Raw genomic sequence first — 17,640 nt, 5'->3', positions numbered from 1 at the left:
ATGCACGTAAGAAATTTAGTTTTCATTTTGTATGTAATATTTATTTTATTAATTTATTATAAGACATAAGGTACAAAAGACCAGCATGTTAATTTTCAAGAAAATCAGGTTAAATTTTCTAGCGTAATAAAAAGTTTTAATCTGTTTGCCGTGTCAAAAAACGCCAGATTTAATGCCATAAGCCAGATGCGAATTTTGCAAGCTAGATATCTTTTAAAAAAATACTAGATCTGGCAAGAAAAATGATAAGTTGGCAACGCTTTCCAATACATGCCAACATTATGGGTGCGAATCATAAATCTTAAATTGAAAAGAGATTCAACAATAAAAGTAACCCAATGCGGTAAGGAGATATGCATATTCAACATAACGTGTAGGGGTCGTAAAATCGTCGAGTCGGGTCGAGTGTAAAGGGTGCAAAAAAGAAATGTTTGACATAATACAAACTATAAAGAAATTAAAATGGAGATGGGCAGACAGATCGTCGTTGGATAAGTCTCATCATTCATCGGTACCCAAGAGATATTAAAAAATTTGCAGCTGGAAGCTGGATCGATGAGACAATCAAGTTTAGCGAAGTGGATGGCAACGAGAGACTTAAGACCAAGAACGGTAGAGAATGCAAGGAGTGAATGGATTCAGAGTGGTTGAGATGATGATAATGAAATAAACTTATCTCACATTATTTAAAGTAATCAATCAGACATGCCAAAAAATTTTTGAATGCTGAATAATTATCTCATTAATTATTGTGGGTATAGAATGCACATGTTATGTTGAGTGTAAATTAATGTAAACACATTTTGGCACTGTCGCAGGGCTAAAAATGAACGGAGCCCACCAGATCGCCGTTCCGGTTCATAACACACTTATTTCTATAAATATCCATAAAATGTAGGTTAATATTTTCATAAAATTATCGAGCAGTCTGGTTCGTAAAATTTTCCATTTCAAGCGCTGCACTTTCATAATATGATCGTATTACCTACCTACTAATAATCATTTATCTCTTTGCAAGTGAATCTGACAGTTGAAGTGACGACCTGCATAATAAATGGAACCCTGGTTTGTTGTAAGAAGATAGCTGATTACGTTTATAGGATCCAAATACAAATTGTTTGTAATATAGGTACTATGTTGGAAAAATAAATAACAACGCTCAAAATAGCATTTACAATGTTGGGCGTATTATGTTTTAGTACACTTTTTTCAGATGTTTAAATATATTCTATGTACATATATAGGTAGGTGCCATTTAGAATTTACATAAATATTTTAATAATTTTTCTTAAGCCGCATTTAGACCAAGCTTCCTAGTCAATTCTCTCGCTTTTTGTTGAGCGAGCATAATAATTTCGCTGGAGTGGGGGAAGAAAATACATCCGCTTGCTTGGTCTAAATGCGGCTTTACAATCTACTGTAAGAATATTCTATGATACTTACGTCTTAAGATTTCATCGGACTGACATTGGGGAAGGTCTACCAACAGCACCAGCAGGAATGCACCCAACACTGAAGTTGTTAGGTGCTGTCTTGGAAATTTCATTTTATTCCTGAAATAAAATAGGATCGACATTAATTATTTATTATAACATAGGTACCTATTTATCAAACTGGTATTGAAACCTGTATTGGTAAGAAATAAATGAGCAGCTATTAGACTATTACTCAATAGTCTCTTTAAGGCAAAATACAGTGCTACAGTCATGGCCCCCATATCCTGAAGCGGGCCCCAGGCCACGATATTTGCTGGGGCCCTCTACCTATCGCTAAGGTTAAGAGCAGTGTTATGCTCTACAGCAGCATTTCCCAAATGGTATTCTGAGGAACCCAACTGTTCCGCTAAGTAAATTTAAAGGTATTCCGTATATTTATAGTGAATTTTTGTATTTTTAAATAAATCTAGTTGAATATGAAGCACTGATTGCGACCCCCTTTTGTGGTAGCCAAGTAACATGCGACCCCTCACCATATTTGGTAATTAGCCATTTTTATTATAATCAGGAAACACACTGAAAATAATTATATAATGGAATTCTACAAATGACGTATCATTTAATTTTAGTATATCAAGCATCAAAATACCTATCATATCAAATTGCATTGCACAACCACATACTTTTAAATGTTAATATAATATGTGAAGTAAAATTGTACCACGCGCGACTTTTTTTTATTATCAGAGCAAATTTGTGATATATGTTTATTTCACATAGCTAGTCGACCCGCCACGCCGGGCCACCCTAACCTCGGGCCCCCAGGCTAGGGCCCCATCAGCCACCCCTTGTGGAGACCATGGCTACATAGACAACTAAAATTATTAAAAATAAAAATAAATATTTTTAAGATTATTATAAAAAACCTTTTAAAATGTGTGATCATTGAACAGGCTCCTCTTACTAGTAGATAGTATCTTATGCTTATTTTATCATTAAAAAAATGTAGTTACAGAGATTTATGAAATTTTCTAGTAAAAAAATTAAAATGTATATAACGTGAAATCTTTTTTAATTATATCGAATCGAGGTTCTTTCTCGAGACCATAAATAAACTATGCCTACATATCTAAAAATTATGGCTAAATTCAAGATAATAGTTTTTTTTAGAGTTAGTATGTATAATTATTAATTATGTCAATAATGTTTTGATGTGGAGGTCTTTTCTATCCTACATAGATAATGTGTATATAGGTGTCTATTTGCATATTTTTTATAATAGTAATGGCATTGAGTAACATATTATTGTCTATGTGTCTTCCATCCTAGACTCACACTAAGAAATATTGGATAACAACTAGGTATAATAGATTATATTTCAGATGGCAAATATTGAAAAACAAATAGTGTCAACGTTGACTTAATTTAACTACCTACTCTACAAAATTAAATTGATTATGTAAGAAGATCACATGTACGTTTTGAAATATTCATTTTGTTACAATCTACTAGTGGCGGCACTGCAGTGTGCAACAAGAGCAAGTTCAGACCTACAAACTTATCTGAAGAATGGGATGGGGGAGCCACTGTCGAAAACTAGGGGCGGCAGGATATATGCAAGTGAAGCAGGCAAGTATGGTGAGGCAGGCTGGTAATCAATTTGTGGCAAAATTTCCACGTTAACATTATATTATTATATGGGTACGTTATAATGACCAAAATAAATCCTCCGTAGTGCGCTGCATTTTTTTTATCGCGTCGCTATTTCTCGTTGTCAGCTATTGTTGGTCTGCTTCATTCAGTTATATGAGAAAACCGATTCCTTGCCCCTCTTTTTATTTTATACCTCTATGGTCGAAAACTACCCAATCAAGATTTGTAACTGGACAAAATCTGACTTACGAATAAAATTTTTAAAATTGCGCTCTATGGTAGTTCGTAGTTCCATTTTTCGCCATTCTACAGATAAGTTTATAGGTCTGTATTGTGTGAACGCTCGAAGTTCATTTTTCAATGCAAATATGAATATAGTTTTTTTTTTAGTAAAATTAAGTAAATTCTAATTACATTAAACCTATCTGTCCGATCACAGCATATCGACACATGTGAATGTGACGGAAATGCATACTATGTAGTTGTAGATGTTAAAGATTTTTTTTTATAATTTATAGCTTTAATGACGTATTTTATATTTTAATTAAAAATATCGAATTTTCTTAAAAAAATTAAATGTGTGTAACGTGAAATCCTTTTTATTTATATCGAAAGTAATTTCGAAACGGTCATAATATAATAATAACAAATCAAATTTTAATAATAAACATAACTATTTTTTTGACCATATCCGATCCTAATACGATCATAATATGGGTCTCCACAGAGTGGAGTTGTTTTTGTTTTTGTCTTTTACGAGAAATGGATGTTAGCCACTTGCGCAACCTATTTGATCCATAGTCTGTCTTGAAACACAGATTGAAAAACAATATGCGTATTTCCAGATCCAGGATTCGAACCTGGGACCTACGACATTATAAACCGACACGTTAGCCGCTCAGCCGTCGTGGGCGTTATGAGCGTGATGCAGACTATACTTAGGCGAGTAATTCATTAATCGTAGTAGTTAGAAGAGCCCTACTGAAAAAAGCTTGAAATAAACAAACATTTAGGTAGGTACATTGGACACAAGTGATTCACACTTAACTCACACATCACATTGTTTTGACACTGCAAGATGAAAACAGACTAACCTACTATAAAAAAAGCATTATTATTTCAATTATAAAATATTTATTTAGGTAACATGGAACAAATTTAGAACGAAAAACGCATGCTTGAAATATCAAACATTTTTACAATGTCCCAACACTGTAGAATCTGGCAAATACGCACCTCGAAATTATAAATAACAAACAGGTAAAAATATTTGCACTCTTTTAATCACAGGGAATTAATTAAACGTTCACAGAACACGTTACTAGCTTTAACGATTTTCAGCACACAATGAAACTGATAACTATATTATGTACTGATTGGGTGAATCGAAAATTACACCTAACTGTTGTTATCTGTTATTTTATATTTGGGGTATCTAATCAGTGCCTAATCAGCCGAGATAGGTGTACAGGTGTACTCACTAACAATTACATACAGGTAATATTCTAGGCTTAGTGTTTCGAAGGAGTGAGAGAGATGGCAACTGATACCAAATGGTTACAAACTGTTCAAATATTGCTAAATGGAGTAATGAATAATATGATAGGGTTACCACAGGTACAGATCGGTTTTTTTTTTTTTTAAGAATTTTAGGTCTCGGTTTTAATCAGTTTACTGATTGGTATGTACTGACGAGCAACTGAATGTTCACTTCGGTAACCGTGGGTTCGAATCTTGCGTCTGGCAAATTCAATTTTTAACATGGAACATGTTTTACTCATGATCTCCTACGCAAAAGTGTTGCGAAAAATATACGTAGAATAACTATAGACGCGCAGCCCGCCCGCGGCCCGCGCCCCGCCCCGATTACTTATGCGCGCTGATTATTTTCATTTTACGTTCAGTAGCCTACATTCAGTACGACGTATTGTTCGTCTGTTATTATTCATTCTTTAGTTTTATTATTGTAATTACATAATTTTCAGAAAAGTAAAATTGTTTGAATCCTTTGGATTCGGTTACTTTGACAAATAAATTTTCTTTCGAATTTGGACAACCAGCATACAGAGAATTAGTAGGCAAATCATGTTCCATGTTTAATCATTTTAGCCGTCAGGGTTTAAGAAACCATCATCTAAGGGGCCCAGGAGGGCGAATTTTTCAACGTGTATTTGAATATAGAGTAACGAATGACCTACAACCATTCCCCATAAAAATCTTTATTGTATAATATGTATCGACCAATTTGTAAATGGCAGTGACGTCCCTAGACAAAATGCCGCCCCTAGGCAGCGTCAAAATGCCACCCCATTATACAGTAGTTTTTATTATCCTTCCATGTCTTCAATATCTAAGATATACATTATTAACAAAATATATAAGTACCACGAAATTTCATTTAAATGTCATCTCTACTTCAATAGATAATATTGCGAGTCCACGGTTTCAGATATATTTAAAAATACACCTGACAACTTTCAAAACTTGCGAATGACTGGCAAAAATATTTAGATAAATTAATTAGGTACCTACCTATAATTCGCAAATCTGCACGTGTCATTGCTGGTCATCAAGGAGTGATGTCCAAAGACAACGGAAGTAAACCAGACATCGCGAACCCGACGAAAAAATACAGTCTTGTTAAACCTTTTATGCTAGTTAATACATTTTGTTTCCAACCAGTGAGCTGAATCGCCCTTCGAGTAACTGCCGCCACCAAGCGATGCTCAATCTGCCTACCCCCACGGGACGTCACTGGTAAATGGTATTACATAATATCGTTGCAGTTCAGTGCAAGATTCAACTGTGAAAGCACACTAGCAATCAATGCAACAACAATAATCCTCACATTATAAAAGGTAGACATTTGACATTAGACTCACTTGCCTACTTGCTAGGTCGAGATGTAACATTTCATTAATCTATGCGGCGCCTAGATGTCCGTCGTCAATTTTTCTTGGTGTCCAATCGTTCCAGACTTGTTGTATTTTTACAGGACCGAATTACACAAGGTATTTATTCGGATTTTTTAAAAGAAGTATAACTTCAAAAATCTCACAGTAAAATTGTTTCGTACTCTTTTAGCATTATCTGCGACACTATTAATCCTACCTGCTCTTTCAAATACATACCCACTATTCTCCAATCATACATATTATAGTACTATGACATCGCAACCATGACAATATATTAGTAGAGGAGTTACTACTTCGCAATCGATATTATAATTATAAATATGAATGAAATGTAATTTCCACACCTGAATTTTTGCAATAAGCAATAACGATTATACATAACGATAACTCACCATTAGTGATAAATACTAACTTTCTCAAAGTAATGTCAATGTGTTTAATTATTGCAATAAATCGAAGGTTTAGTATCAGTCGACATTTATACATAACCAATATTCCTTGAATGGGTCGTTTAATCTACAATAGTTGTTATAACACTTATAACTGTCATTTGATTTTAGTATTCCCTGTGAGGTATATTATCTTCTATATAATTTAGCAATGATGTACCTATGTACATACCAGTGGCGAAGGGTGACTTTTGGAATGAGGTAGGTTGTGGACATAAGAGAAAAAGAGCACACTTGTCAGGTATAGGTACACACTAATGACAACGACACACTAATTCGATGAAATTTCAATAGCTTACTGACGACATAAAAGTGAGCGATGAGTTTAAATTATGTATGTTATCCACATCAAAAATCATTAGATAAAATTGTTTTTTTATTTTTATTTAAGCAAGTATATATTATTGTATGTGATTGAATGCCATAGAATTTTTTTTTTTTAAATTAAGTACCTATCTAATTATAAATTATTTTGAATAAAGCTGCATTCCTATAATTCTTCTTCTTTCGACCATGTCCGATTCTAATAGGATCATATGGGCCTCCACAGAATAGAGGTTTGTATTAACAGATTTTGTTTTTTACGAGAAATGGATGTCAGCCACTTGCTCAACCTATTAGGTCCATACTCTGACTCACACACAAATTGAAAAACAATATGTGTACTTGTCAGACCCAGGAATCGAACCTGGGACCCACGGCGTGATAGTCCAACGCTTAAGCCGCGTGGCCACCGTGGGCGTTGCAATCGTATAATACCTATACTTAATGTGCAAACGTTTTAGGCGAACTGTCAGAGCTTATTGTAGTGCATATTTTGCGATAGACATGCTGAGGTCACCTGACATAAAGTTGATACAAAAAAACATTAGCATTCCTCGGTGAATAATTCGATACAAAGTATAGTTGAAGAGAGATATTTATTTGTGGCATATTTTTGTTAACCTTTGAGAGACGATGCTGTAATCTGTATGTACATAGTTATAATACATTCTTACATATTATTGTACAACAGATGTCGTTGGTAAATTAAATTATTTTTATAGTATAGGTGATTATTTAAAAACATCAATATGCAATTAAACATTATTTTTCTTAAGAAGGTAGGCTTTAAATAATCGCCTAGTATGAAGTCTTCGCCACTGCTACCTACACAATATGTAAACAAAAATCTTTGCACAAGTTTTAGTCTCATATTCAGTGACATCCCATGGAGATAGGCTGGTCACGCGTTGCATAGAGGCGGCACATTATAAAGGGCGGCGAATGAAGGAACAAATACAAATATTACAACTTTTGAGAGCAGTGGCGATTTTCAATGAAGCAGAAGTTGTGGTCACTTCATTGGGAAGTATCGACGTCTTAGTATAAAAAAATCCTGTCATACCCATATTGTAATGGCGGTATATCGTATAGAAAAGTTTTCACGAGGGTGCTTCCAAACCTCAGCGCCACATACCTCCACATACATAAAACCACCACTGTCTGACAGTAGGTTTCATTGAAATGCTCTAATTACCTATCAGTAGATTGGGTGTATGTCAATTTAAAGATTTTTTTCGTATTTGTCTGTTTAAGATAGTCGATAATAAATTAATAATAAAATAAGTACAGTAAAAACAAAACAATGATTCGGTTGGTCGATGGTGTGCGTGCGAATGTTTACCCCTACTAGTGCTACTAATTACCTGGCAGCCGATGTACTCGTAGCATTGACGACGGTATACAGTATAACAGTAAACAAATATTCGTCTATCTATAAAATATATAAAAATATCCCATTAAATCATACATAATTTTGAATATTTTGTAGATAGAATAGTATTTTTTAACTATTATGGTTTGCTTTAGGCAGGGCGTAATGAATTTAAAAAAACTAACCAACACCGTATGCATTATTAATTCAACAAAAACAAATAAGCATGTACGACAAAGTGTGCACTATTTTGTTGGATGGCTCATAGCATACCAAAATTGTTTTGATTTTTAAAATCTAACAAACACCATCTGTAAATTTTAGTCTTAGTTCAATAAAATCAAAGACGTATGACTGAAAAAAATTCAGTGTACGCTATTTATATCGGATCTTAACAGCCTACCTCCACTCTTCGCCACTGGTAGGTACCTACCTACTTTTAATAATCTAGAGTTATATATCGTAACTACTAGATAAATGATTAGGTATCTTTTTAGATATAATTGCTTAGCAATCACAATGTTTGATTAACATAACAAGTATAGTCACATACTGTTACTAGTTATTTTATTTCATTATATTATTATGTATTCATTTTATTTGTTATTAATTATAAACAAATGACGCCAACGCGAACAATATTAATTTGATTAAAGTTACCAATTGAAATATTCTTAAATCGTCCTGTTATCACTATCAATAGTTAATATTTTAATAAAAAAAATCATAACATCTCTAGTCAGAACGTGAAACTCCTTCATACATAATAATGTCCAGCCCGCATAATAAATACATTATGGCTCAACGTTAAACGCATTTTTGTTTTACACACATCCGATTAAATACAACTTTTTGTGGTAGCCCTTAGAGGAAATTATCGTTCGAGATGTTTCAATTAGCTGAAGACAATCCTAATTGTTCACAATTCATAAAATTAAGCCTTGCAAGCTCTTTCGCTTCTGCATCCATTAAATTTGAAAGATGTTGAATAATTTTAGTATTATATTTTTCCCGCCAATTTCGAACCATAGTATTTTAAACCAGAAGAATTCTCTATACAATTACGATCTCAGAACAAGATCAATCAGAGCTAGGTTATTGTGTACCCTTACAAATAATATAGGTAGGTACTAAGATAAAGTTAGTGTCTGTCTGGGATTTCATGTTATTGTATAGTTTTTTTTTTTTTTGAATTATTAATAACCATGTCCTTGCATTTTCGTACAAGGTGGTTGTTAGTAGTTTTGAACAATCACAAACACCCAGGCTTTGAGAAAAACATAAATATTGTGTGTCCTGACCGGAATCGAACCCAGGATCTCTCGGGTGGAAGGCAAGCGCCTTACGCTCTGCACCTCAAGAGCCGCCCTACTATTTATAGTTTACCTACACACTCACACTACATTTTTTTATGTCTGTTGTTCTGTTATAACCAGTGGCGGCTCGTGGATATTATATCTGGGGGTGCTGCGGTTGATTAAAAAGAAAAAAATGTTTATTTGGATTATATTGATTTTTATTTTTATTCGATTTTTAAAAACTAACCAACACCATCTGTAAATTGTAGTCTTAGTTCAATAAAAATAAATACGTATGACTAACATAGTTTAATGTGCACTATTTATGGCGGATCTTAACAGCCTACCTCCACCCTTCGCTACTGCCACTCACTATCACTCACATCGGCATATTCAGTCACTAATCACTATTTACACTCGCTAATGGTAAATGCACACTGACAGAACATAATATAGTTAGCTCTCGCCTATATACCGAATTAATATATTTATTTATTAATTAGAAATATATGAGAAGACCAGGGAACACAGAATTAATGGAAACTGAAATACCTAACGGGTGTTGAGTAACAGGCAACCGATCTCGAGTGTGGAAGAACATGGGATAAACTTAAACACGTCGTCTCAAGAATAAATTATTATAAGCTTCTCCTTCTTTCTGACAACTGCTCTCGGTTTATGCACTGACGTTCATTCAATATTGGTGTAATTAAAGGTTGCGACACATACTATTGCACGTATATGATAAAGTGTTTCATTTTCGTAGGACACTCACACATTCAAAACCCTGCTTCAAAATGTAGTTTATTGGGGGTATAGCCTATCTGAATTCTATTTATTATCTTTTTATCTATCTGTTCTGTGGCGAGGACTATCTTTTATCTATAGTTTATATCAGTGTGCATTACCATTGGTGAGTGTGGATATTGTCTGAAATGTCGAAAGGAAAAATTCAAATGAAATACTATATACTTACCTAACTTAGATTATTTCGAATTCATATTCAAATTCCGCCATGTACCCTCAGTGGATAGTATTAATTTTATTGTAAGGTTGGTACATATTATGTACTAAACTGACATTGAAGTTGTTATTGAGACGATCACGTATCCATTGCTCATTGAATTAAAACATACCACCTCATTGTATCGACCGAAGAGAAAATAAAACACTGCACTAAACTATTTCAAGTTTATGAACGGCGGTGGGTCACGGCGATACACATTTAGTCCGTGAGAAAATCGATTTTACTTACTTCTATTTCCATGCTAATAAAATCTGACAGACCAACGAGCTGTCGGACTAGTCAAAGTGAGCCTGAGGTCACTTTACTTTGTTGCATTAAGATCGTATAATGGCTACTGTAAACCATTCGATTAGAATCAACGAATCGGGCATTTGTCTACTACGCAGCCTTGGTTGTATAACACTTTGATTAAACGTGGGAAGAAAAACAATGCATCCGAAAAAATACCACGAAGTTGTATAAAAAAACACAATTTAATTAAAATATACAAACTGTCATTAAAAAAAGTGTCTATTGAAATTTTTAATTCACTATCAATGATTGCAGGCAGTTTTATTAGCGATGCCAGTTCTATTAAGAAAACCCGAAGGCTTTGCGGCAAGGTAACAGGTATATATTTTCTCACTGTAATAAAACATACATTATTTTATATAAGTACGTAGATTTTTTAAAAATAGCAACACTATCAACGACGTGAACCATTGAACAATATAGTTGTGTTGTGGCTTTATTGTTATTTAATATTTTTTTTTCAAAATTCACTAAAATTTACTACAGCTTCCTTTAACGCGGTGGTTTCCAAACTTTATGTTACTACGCCCCCGTTTAAAAAAATATTATCTTGGCGCCTCCCTTCTTATTTCATAAAATAATACACACATTTTTAAATGATAAAAAATGTCTTAAGTAATACAAAAAATCGCAATTGACAAAATTATAACAAAATTTTACTATAAGTATATAATTATAATTATATATTAATTTTTAATATGATGGATGTGCTTGTTTATTATATTAGCACAAAGTTTATCAAATTGCAGATAATTCAGCAAATCCCGTTTCGCAAAAATATGATGTTACGAATGGCAACATTACTTGCATTGCTTTGTTTGATAGAGTATTATATTCTTCACTTCGATTCAACTAAAATTGAACAAAGGTTTCACTCTGAATTTTTTGTTTCAATGAAATATCGAATGATAATTCTATCATTTTTTTACTTTTCAATCCAAATTCATCATCTTGATCGCGCCTCCTTTTGCCCTAGTCTGCGGCTCCCTAGGGAGGCGCGCCTCCCAGTTTGGAAATCGCTGCAAGGTTTGTATTGTTATGTTGAACAAATTATAGCACGTTTTGGTGCCAGTTTTATAGATTCTCATTTCAAACTCATGCTCTGGCTGGATATAGGTACGTGGCAAAAAATAGCTAGGGACCGAGAAGAGTGTAAGGCGATACAGCAGGCATTACTTCTGCAGTGGAACGACGGATCGACTGCGACTAATGATGATGATGATTTGGATTCTAGATAATAACGAAAAGTTGACGAATTGACTAAGGCTGCGCGCACACGGCAAAGCGAAGTTTCGGATTCATCCGCCAAACGACGTTTGCGTTTTGTTTGCGAGCCGATTGCGTTTTAAATGCGTCAATATTTCGACGATGCTGTCCAAGAGAAAACACGGTTTTCAAGGGGATTCATAAACGCCTTTTTTTGAAACTGCACCCTGCTGCGAGAGTATTGATCTTTCATTACAGTGGCGTACAAGGGTAAATAAATCAATATAAAATCAGTACATAATATTGCATTATACCTACATTTATTTTCCCACTATTGCTTCTTTTGGAGCTGGACTGTTTTATATCGAAAGCGTTTTGAAAATTACCTATTGTTGAGCCTATTATATACCATCATCATCAATACTATCGACCGAGGGTACTTGATGGAGTTTGAATTTAAATTCTAATTGATTTAAGTTTTGTACTATTATTATTTATTAATAAAATAAAAAAAGATTATAAGTTAATACACGAAGAAAGGGTAAAAACCTTATTACCTAGATACCTACTAAGTAAAGGATTAAGTACAAAAACATAATATTTTGAATAATTTGAATATTTGCAGTATTTCTAAAAACCTGTTGTAAATACTATTAAATACATTCGGTAGGTAAGCAGTTTTACAAAATATAATAAAAAGTTGTGACACAGCACAGCTATGAGAAGAAGTATTTCACGAGAAGAAAGGCTCGCCATATCTTTACGTTAAACTAAACTATTATTATTTATTTTGTAGTATGTACTTATTTAATTAATTTTTTTATTAGCTGACACTGTCATCTTCTATAGATACACTAAAATGGAAACGGGTACTAATAATAATATATTGAAGTGAGAATAATGAATACCTACCTACTACTATTGATTAGTACTACTACTAACACGAAATTACCTGATATAGTCTCATTACAATAGCTATCTTTGTAATATGTAGCTATTGAATTCTAAGCAATAATATTCTATTGGAAATATGAACAGATTTTAAGGGGATATATTTCTAAGAATTACTACTACTAACTTCACCAAGCTTTTGTTTCTTATTTGGTGCAGTCATTTTGTTGTGGGTAGAAAATATGAAATCGCTTGTTAATGTACTATGGTTAATTACGCATAAATTTACATCAGAATTACTCCGATCAGATGAGGCATTCTCTCGCTGCAGTGGTGTCAAGTATTGTAAATCGATCAAAATTAGAGGTAGACGGCGTGGCATTCCCCGCCGTCTGATGAGGTTAGTGCGATAATATTATATGTGACGCATAAAGTATAAGGACCGACATATGCAATAATATATTTAAATCAAACGTAATGCTTATTCTTGAAGAATATTTCCCTGCTATTTCTTATACAATGCGATCTATTATTTCTTATTATTATGGGTTTTCTCTCTCTCTTCAAACGCGTGCCATAGGTTCGCCACCACTGAACTGTATCACTATTTATTGGGAATTACGTGTATTACTTTCTGTAATAGTGAGATTAGAAAACACCTAACTATTAAACTAATTACTTACTGAATCATAGTAAAAACAACACTGTGAAATTTTTAATATGGATTTTTTCATATGCGAAAAATCATATTATTATTGTATTACAAAAACTAAAAAAATGGACAAGACATAGAAAAGATTCTGTCCGGAATGACACACTCTAGTGCAGCGGTGGTGAGCCCAGGCACGCCACCCTTAGTTAGATTTTATTTTAGTTTTTCGCACGTAACTATAAAATGGTTCGCCATTACTGCCCTACACGATATATATAGTAGGAAGGGTACCTCTTTGTAATATACGTGAGATTTTTTAGCATAATTTTCTGCATAATTAAGTACGTATACATTACATACACTATGAGAAAAATAAATTGTCATTTACATAATATTATAATACGTCATCCAGAAATATCAAGTAGTAGGTAATTAATACGACTAAGATGAATTATTGAATCACTCAGTTATGGTGGAAGCAAAGTACCTAATGAATTCATTTTAATGATATGAATTGTACAGTAAATGTCATACGTAGGTACCTACCCATTAATTACCGACATGATTATTTATATGACTAAGTCCCTAGTGACAACGAGAATAACAATTTTAAACTGTATAATAATTATTATTATATTCATGGACATTTTTTTTTCAAAGTTACAAAAGTAAGTAATTATATTGAATTCCATCTGTGACTGTACATAAGCACCAAATATAAGTAATTAGTGTTTTTAATAATTGTGAGGGTCTATTTCAGGTAACACATAATTAATGGGAACTGAAATACCTAACGGGTGTGGAGTAACAAGCAACCGATCTCAAGTGTGGAAGAACTGAAACACGTGTCAAGAATATATCATTCTAAACTTGTCCTTCGTTCTGCTAACTGCTCTAGGTTTATGCACTGACGCTCATTCAATATTGGCGTATTTGAAGGTTGCCACACACACTATTTCACGTCTATAATGTGTGTTTTATTTTCGTAATACACTCACACATTCAAAACCTTGCGACATGCCTATCTGAATTCTATTTATTAATCTGTTCTACGGTCTATTTCATCAATATCCACCTAAATATAATGTATACCATTTTCTGAACAAATAAAATGGGTACTTTTCCAAAAGAGGTTACAAACGTCAAAAATCTGTAAGAATTACCAGTATTGCAATGTAGGTAGAGTTTAGTTTAAAGAATATACAATATTAAGTTTGTATTTATAAGATAAACTCCTCGCTTTGGTATACATACAGACTTGTTGGGGATAGATAAAAACAACAATAACGAATGCAAATTAACCCAGTTTAAAAATTGATACTTATTACAACAAAGATAGAGCTCATTTTTTCTATGACTTTAATCTGTATTTCGTCACTGTTCTGGCAGAAGACACTAATTCGAAAAAATGACATATTGAGTTAGTTATACAAAAATGTTCCTTATTTCAAACTTTACCGTCTGGAAACCTTCTTAATAAATAAACAGTCTTTATTTTAAAGTTATCCTTTTAACGATTACTTAATAAACTCACATGATATACCATTTCAAACATTTTAACAACTTCAAAGTCAAATTACTCAAAACAAGTATTCTCGAGTTAGTGTATTCTGCCATAACAGAGACGATTTATCAGTTTATTAAAAAAGAATGACAAAATATGCGATAATTCTGTTAGACTACAATTATTTTGGTGTTTGATATAATATAGGTATTCCGTTATAAACATACGAAGTAGGTAAATTACATAAGTGAAAATAAAATTAATCGAAAATGGGGTACCTACAACAATGTATCACGAGTAGGTAAAGTGGTCAGATAGTAGCAGTGACAATATACTGATCGTGGCCCCCACATCCTGAAGCGGGCCCTCAGGCTAGGATCTTTGGCGGGCCCTCCTACCTATCGCTAAGGATAAAGGCAGTGTAATGCTTTCCAAACAGTAGCGTTTCCCAAATGGTGTACGCGGTAAAATTAATGTGTATATTTAGTGTGTTTTTTTTATATATTTTAATACATCCAATTGAATTATGGGGTTGTCGAATATGGATACTTACACAATTAAAAATTGTATCGTACAATCACATAATTTTAAATAACAAAATTATCAGAGGAGATTTACTAGTGAAGCAAATTTATGATGTGTATTTATCTCACTTATCTGATCGACTCGCCTCGCCGGGCCCCCAGGCTAGGGCCCTGTCAGCCCCCCCTTGTGGGGGCCTTGATACTCATATACCTACGTGTCTACAGGAACTAACTGGATATTAAATTTATATCCAACCGTTGTTTATCTAATGCTAATGTATTCGAAAAATAATAATAGGTGGATAAGTTACATTCAAATCGAATCGTTCTGTTTTTAAAAAATTGTATATAGGTATGTCAACTCTATGGTTTAGTTATGATTTCGGTAGTAAACACGTAAGCAGGTATTATACATACGTTAAATTTGGATCACGGTCATGGGTTAATTAAATTTACTGGATCGCGATCCAGATTTAACATTTAAAATGCCCGCCTTAAGCCCATCCACGATGGCTGCGAGTGTCGGCCTATTTATAGCGTTGTGGGTCCCAGGTTCGAATCCTGGGTCTAGCAAGTACGCATAATATTGTTTTTCAATTTGTGTATGAGTCAGAGTATGGACCTAATAGGCTGAGCAAGTGGCTGACATCCATTTCTCGTGAAAACAAAATCTGTTAATACATACCTCCACTATGTGGAGGCTAATTAGGATCGGACATGGTCGGAATAATAAATAATTAGAGAAAATTTAAGTCAAACAATTACTAAACTATTCATAATACTTAATCGATTTACTATACTCGTAATTACGTAGGTGTTCATATACCTAATATATAAAAACATGTATTTTATGACACAATTTAACACGAGTTAGGTTAAAATGATTTCTTACCTAATTAACAATAGCCGCTGCTGGTTTCGAATGATCTGCTACTCTTGATCGCACGACGTTACAGCATCACGGACTCCTATCACATGATAATGAATATTTTTCAACGTCAGGCCTGCTCCAAAAAATACTTTCCAAGATATTATGAGCACTTATGTATTTGTATTATTGTAGGCATTAAGTTCTTATTGTCGATGTGTTTGTGTGTGATACCTCCTTATCTTTCCGCATGTTTGCACGGTAGAGATTTTGTTCTGGAAAGAAAAATGGAAAACTATTAACAACGCGAATTAGGTAGGTAGTTACACATTTATAAAAATCTATTGTTTCGTAACGATACCTACGTAGAGAGGTGGATGTACTACGAGTGATACATTTAAAAAAAAGTTGGGAGCTGTTTTCACTTCACCAACTATACGCCATACCTACTACATAATATTATGTGGGTGTAAAGCCCAGATAAACGAGAAAATATCTAAATTATTGTTAATTATTAGAAACTTTATACTGGCATCCATGACCCCCACATCTTTAAGCGGGTCCCAGGCCAGGATTTTTGACGGGCCCACCTACCTACCACTAAGATTAATAACAGTGTGATGGTCTACAGTAGTGTTTCCCAAATTCTACACGGACATTATCATTTAAGTAATAATATCACATCAAATTGTATCGCACAACCACATAATTTAAAATATTCAAGAGCCTTGAAGTGAAGTAGAGTATTAGAGTAAATTTGTGTGTTAATCTCACTTAGCTGGTCGACCCGCCACGTCGGGCCCCAGGCTAGAGCCCTGTCAGCCCCCCCCACATTGTGGGGGCCATGTTGGCAACTATAATTTAGAAGTGACTCTATGTAAAATAGCCAAAAAAGAGTGCCCCTATCTATACAGTTGGTAGGCACTCAATCCCACCGTCATTTTTTACTACTGTCAAAGGAAAATGTCTTACGTATAATTAATGAAATCATTCAAATGGTCCCAATGTTTACTAAACCCTTCCAATAAACCGTTATGCAAAATGTTCCTTTTTTATTATAATGAACCTCTTCAAATTGAACATCCATGTATAATTTAACTGATAAAATATTTTTTCGCGCGTAGTCGTAATGACAGCAACGCTATTTTCATTTGTTTTATTCAACTGCAATGTCATCATTTGAAAACAAAATAACGTTTTTAGAGAGCACAAGTTGACTACGTAGATTTC

General features: G+C 33.7%; 1 protein-coding gene across 5 annotated transcripts in view; it reads right to left on the bottom strand.

Moving 5' to 3' along the window:
• LOC147071723 (prion-like-(Q/N-rich) domain-bearing protein 25) overlaps positions 1–17,640 on the bottom strand; it is a 49,229-nt gene that overhangs the window by 11,579 nt on the left and 20,010 nt on the right. For 3 of the 5 annotated variants that reach the window (XM_085947177.1, XM_085947176.1, XM_085947178.1), the window contains 2 exons: positions 16,435–16,685; positions 1,444–1,553 (listed from right to left, as the gene is read on the bottom strand). In XM_085947177.1, the coding sequence (XP_085803303.1) occupies positions 1,444–1,546 (103 nt within the window). In that variant the 5' untranslated portion in view covers positions 1,547–1,553; positions 16,435–16,685. Of the gene's footprint in view, positions 1–1,443; positions 1,554–4,325; positions 4,594–16,434; positions 16,686–17,640 lie in introns of those variants that run through there. The other 2 variants (XM_085947179.1, XM_085947180.1) reach the window with 2 other exon arrangements.

The sequence above is a fragment of the Rhyacophila brunnea genome, unplaced genomic scaffold (genome assembly GCF_057557595.1).
Source record: "Rhyacophila brunnea isolate RB1 unplaced genomic scaffold, BYU_Rbru_1.0 scaffold_2, whole genome shotgun sequence".
NCBI classification, from domain to species: Eukaryota; Metazoa; Arthropoda; class Insecta; order Trichoptera; family Rhyacophilidae; genus Rhyacophila; species Rhyacophila brunnea.
The sequence above is the reverse complement of the archived record's forward strand: the minus strand, read 5'-3'. Positions and strand labels throughout refer to the sequence as shown.